We start from the raw sequence: 4,688 nt of genomic DNA on the forward strand, positions 1-4,688 counted from the left end.
AGGGCCAGTTGTCCGGACCTCTGATAGTCTCTATGGGGCTGCCACAGGGTGCAATTCTCAGGCCGACTTTTCTCTGTATATATCAACGATGTCGCTCTTGCTGCTGGTGATTCTCTGATCCACCTCTACGCAGACGACACCATTCTGTATACATCTGGCCCTTCTTTGGACACTGTGTTAATCTGTAAATAGCACGCCCAACTACCTCATCCCCATATTGTTATTTATTATTTTGCACCCCAGTATCTCTACTTGCACATCATCATCTGCACATCTATCACTCCAGTGTTAATGCTAATTGCAATTATTTCACCTCTATGGCCTATTTATTGCCTTACCTCCCTAATCTTACTACATTTGCACACACTGTACATAGACTTTTTCTATTGTGTTATTGACTGTACTTTTGTTTATCCCATGTGTAACTGTGTTTTTGTCGCACTGCTTTGCTTTATCTTGGCCAGGTCGCAGTTGTAAATGAGAACTTGTTCTCAACTGACCTACCTGGTTAAATAAAGGTTAAATATATATTTTTTAATATTCATATACAGGTGTGGACATCGGAAACAGGAAAAAAAAGACATCCAGACATACAATTGTTATGACATCCTTGTTTATTGTTTTGAATTGATGACAATGGCTAAGGAAGATAATTAGTAGATAGAGTAAGGCATCATATTGCAGAGTTTAAAAAGTAGACAAAGAAAATACAAAAAAGCAAAAAGTGTGGTTCAGCTAAAGAAAACATATTCTTGAGAAAGATCAGTGTGTGAGGAGCTACAGCCTGACTCTCACAGGAACATCCTGGGGCTATTCACTGGGGTTCTGGATGACTATCAATAGATACTCATTGTCTGGAAGAGAGAGGAGGAAAACAAACGGTAAAACCCCTGAATGTGTCTCATTACATTTCACTGAATGCATTTTTTTAAATGTAATTGTTTCATTAACTTTACCTTAAACAATTAATGAAATAGTTAATAAATGAACCGCACAATATCGATATGTCAGATATATTGATGTTCACATGTGTCTGGGCCTCCCTCGAGAACCTGAACCACCTCTGCTTCACTCACCAGGTGCCACCATGATCTCATGCTTTTTGGAGCGGATGCGGAGGAAGGTCAGGTCGTTCTGAGGGTCGAGGTCTCGGACTGTGCTCCTGGCTTTCATAGTGAGCTGGTGCAGCAGGCCAGCATACTGCACCGTAGTGGAGTTGTCTAATGTAGTTCTGATTGGGATACCTGAGAAAGACCAACACATAGCATCAACTTTAGTAGAGGTGATGAGAGTAGTACTGATTAGTTAGCCTGCTAGATACATTCAAATTGTATGTCTAAAGTGTAAAATTGTCTCCACATATTTGTGGCTATAGGTACAGCTCCTATAAGAGAATGTAGGCATGGGATTGTATTGCTTACCCTCGGCATTAACAACTATTGTTCCAATTACACCTTTGTGAGTTTGAATTCTCTTTAGTGTCTCCTCAACTTCTGCCTGTTTAGGGGAGAAAATAAAACAGCACTAAATCTTTATGCTATAGCAAGCAGCTTTAGCACGCTTATCTGACCAAGACAGTCAACAGTTAGCATAATGTTACCGCATTCATAGAAGCCAACCACTTTAGCGACTATTGATGATAGTATCTTCTGACTGGGGAAGTTTTGTTAAGAGCATTGAAGCTTGCTCTAAACATTAACACGCATCGCTTGCGGTATGTTTTTGGAAATATAAGCAATATATCTTCAGAAATAAATAATTTACAAAAAACAAAAGCTTAAATTACTACACACCTTTATAGGGTTAGTGTTCCCACATGGCCATATCCACATGTAACATCGCTGGTTTATGGAAAACAGACGGAAGACAGTCGGCCAACTGTGATAATTGGCTACTGTATCTAGCGTGCTCCGAACACCTGTGTGTAAGTGTAGTTCGTCAACTGGAGGCACACAAATTGTGAATCTGTGCAAAACTGCCCAAGAACACTAAGGTAACCTGCCTAAATGACTACTGACCCGTAGCACTCACATCTGTAGCCATGAAGTGCTTTGAAAGGCTGGTCATGGCTCACATCAACACCATTATCCCAGAAACCCTAGACCCACTCAAATTTGTATACCGCCCCAACAGATGATGCAATCTCTATTGCACTCAACACTGCCCTTTCCCACATGGACAAAAGGAACACCTATGTGAGAATACTATTCATTGACTACAGCTCATCGTTCCAACACCATAGTGCCCTCAAAGCTCACCACTAAGCTAAGGACCCTGGCACTAAACACCTCCCTCTGCAACTGGATCCTGGACTTCCTGACAGGCCGCCCCCAGGTGGTAAGGGTAGGTAACACATCTGCCACACTGATCATCAACACGGGGCCCCTCAGGGGTGTGTGCTCAGTCCCCTCCTGTACTTCCTGTTAACTCATGACTGCATGGCCAGGCACGACTCCAACACCATCATCAAGTTTGCCGATGACACAACAGTGGTAGGGCTGATCACCAACAACGATGAGACAGCCTATAAGGAGGAGGTCAGATACCTGGCCGTGTGGTGCCAGGACAACAACCTCTCCCTCAACGTGATCGAGACAAAGGAGATGATTGTGGACTACTGGAAAAGGAGGACAGAGCACGCCCCCATTAACATCGACAGGGCTGCAGTGGAGCAGGTTGAGAAATTCAAGTTCCTTGGTGTCCACATCAACAAACTATCATGGTCCAAACACACTACGACAGTCGTGAAGAAGGCACGCAAAGCCAATTCCCCCTCAGGAGACTGAAAAGATTTGGCATGGGTCCTCAGATCCTCAAAAGCTACAGAGGGTAGTGCGGACGGCCCAGTACATCACTGTGGCCAAGCCTCCCGCCATCCAGGACCTCTATACCAGGCGGTGTCAGAGGAAGGCCCTAAAAATTGTCAAAGACTCCAGCCACCCTAGTCATACACTGTTCTCTCTGCTATTGCATGACAAGCGGTACCGGAGCGCCAAGTCTAGGTCCAAAAGGCTTCTTAACAGCTTCTACCCCCAAGACATAAGACTTCTGAACAGCTAATCAAAGGGCTACCCAGACCCTTCTTTTACACTGCTGCTACTCTCTGTTTATTATCTATGCATAGTCACTTTAACTCTACATATTACCTCAATTACCTCGACTAACCCGTGCCCCGCACATTGACTCTGTACTGGTAAACCCCTATATAGCCTCGTTATTCTTATTTTACTGTTATTTTACTGCTGCTGTTGAATTATTTGTTACTTTTATTTATTTTACTTATCTACGTTTTACTTAACACGTTTTTCTTAACTTCTTAAAGCATTGTTTAAAGGGCTTGTAAGTAAGCATTTCACTGTAAGGTTTACACCTGTTATATTCGGCGCATGATTTTTATTTGAAAGACTCTTCCTGATATAAAAGATAAGGGGGATATCAGCATATGTTTCGAAAACTGGTTTGAAATCGATGAATGCCTTTCCTAAACATTAAAACACAGCGTCGGAATTGTGGTTCACATGGAGCTAAATACGGTCGAACGTAACCGCTGAAACCCCTTTAGGAAGGGTTTTCGAGAGCTAGCATAACGTTAGCTAGCAAGCTTACGTAAAGTGGGATGGGTTGATAATGGATATTTGCTGTTGTTGCCGTCACGTATCTAACCCTTTACATAACTATTATTAAACTAGTTACATGAGGCAAAACATGTAATGTTAATAAAATTATTCATTATATTTTTTGTACCATATTTGAAGGTGCTGTCAATGTTGTTGTAGTCTAGCAGGCAGATTCCTTTCTTCACTAGCGTTCTGTTCTTTCTTCCTCAGTGATACCGCTGTGAAGCAGGCAAGAATAACTAAGTACTTCTGGGTCACGGATTTTTGGAATCCTTCAGAATAAGAGTCCCGTCCTGTATACGATGTAAGTGAATAATTTGGGCGAATATTAAGGAAATAGTGCACAATTATCGATATATTTTTCATAGAAAAACGAATTAAACGTATTTCTATGAAATATTATGTGATTTATTTGTTGATTTTTTAAATGATTTCAAACCTAAATGGTCAACAATGTTTTTGTGTGTGTACGCCACAGGAGGTTGGTGGCACCTTAATTGGGGAGGACGGGCACGTGGTAATGGCTGGAGCGGAATAGGTGGAAAGGTATCAACAACATCAAACACATGGTTTCTATTCGCATCGTTCCAGGCATTATTATGAGCAGTCCTCTCCTCAGCAGCCTCTAGTGTACGCCTATCATTTATTGCACCATACATGTGTCTCAGTATTCTACTCAGAAGCACTTCTAGATTCCACATCCACAGATTTTACATCCCAATGGGTGTCGCTGCTCATTCTGCGGCCCGTAAAGAGTGGCATATCAGCTTAAATCCAATCTGTTTTTCATATTGGACATATTGCATATTGCACTGTACACTATTTTCTGTATGTTGTGTCGCAGTTAAAGGGGGGAGCTTCTAGTTTCCAAATCCACAGAGTATACATTCCGAATAGCATTGCTGCTCATTCTACAAACAATCGGTTTATTCAAAATGTCAAGAGAGACGCAATTTGGTAAAAAGCATGATTTATTCATAACAAATATCATGATGAAGTAAATTAATTAAATACTTTTCGTGAAATTGATCATCAACAGTAACACAGAAGTTTCAAATGATATGCAAGATC

At 41.5% G+C, this 4,688-nt stretch overlaps 1 protein-coding gene across 1 annotated transcript; it reads right to left on the reverse strand.

Annotated features, from left to right (window-relative positions):
* Positions 1-596: 596 nt before the first annotated feature.
* LOC139584600 (dynein light chain roadblock-type 2-like) lies at positions 597-3,940 on the reverse strand. The gene is made up of 4 exons (XM_071416635.1): positions 3,745-3,940; positions 1,422-1,497; positions 1,077-1,244; positions 597-854 (listed from the first exon to the last, which is right to left on the reverse strand). The coding sequence occupies exons 1-4, from the start codon at positions 3,745-3,747 to the stop codon at positions 811-813; spliced, it is 291 nt and encodes a 96-aa protein (XP_071272736.1). The 5' UTR covers positions 3,748-3,940; the 3' UTR covers positions 597-810.
* Positions 3,941-4,688: the final 748 nt, after the last annotated feature.

Source organism: Salvelinus alpinus, chromosome 9 (assembly GCF_045679555.1).
Source record: "Salvelinus alpinus chromosome 9, SLU_Salpinus.1, whole genome shotgun sequence".
Taxonomy (NCBI): Eukaryota; Metazoa; Chordata; class Actinopteri; order Salmoniformes; family Salmonidae; genus Salvelinus; species Salvelinus alpinus.

Coding starts and splice junctions, on each gene's coding strand:
- LOC139584600 (XM_071416635.1), bottom strand. Junction 1,245..1,421: donor AATAGTTGTTAATGCCGAGG/GTAAGCAATACA, acceptor GGTCTTTCTCAG/GTATCCCAATCAGAACTACA. Junction 855..1,076: donor TGAGATCATGGTGGCACCTG/GTGAGTGAAGCA, acceptor TCTCTCTTCCAG/ACAATGAGTATCTATTGATA.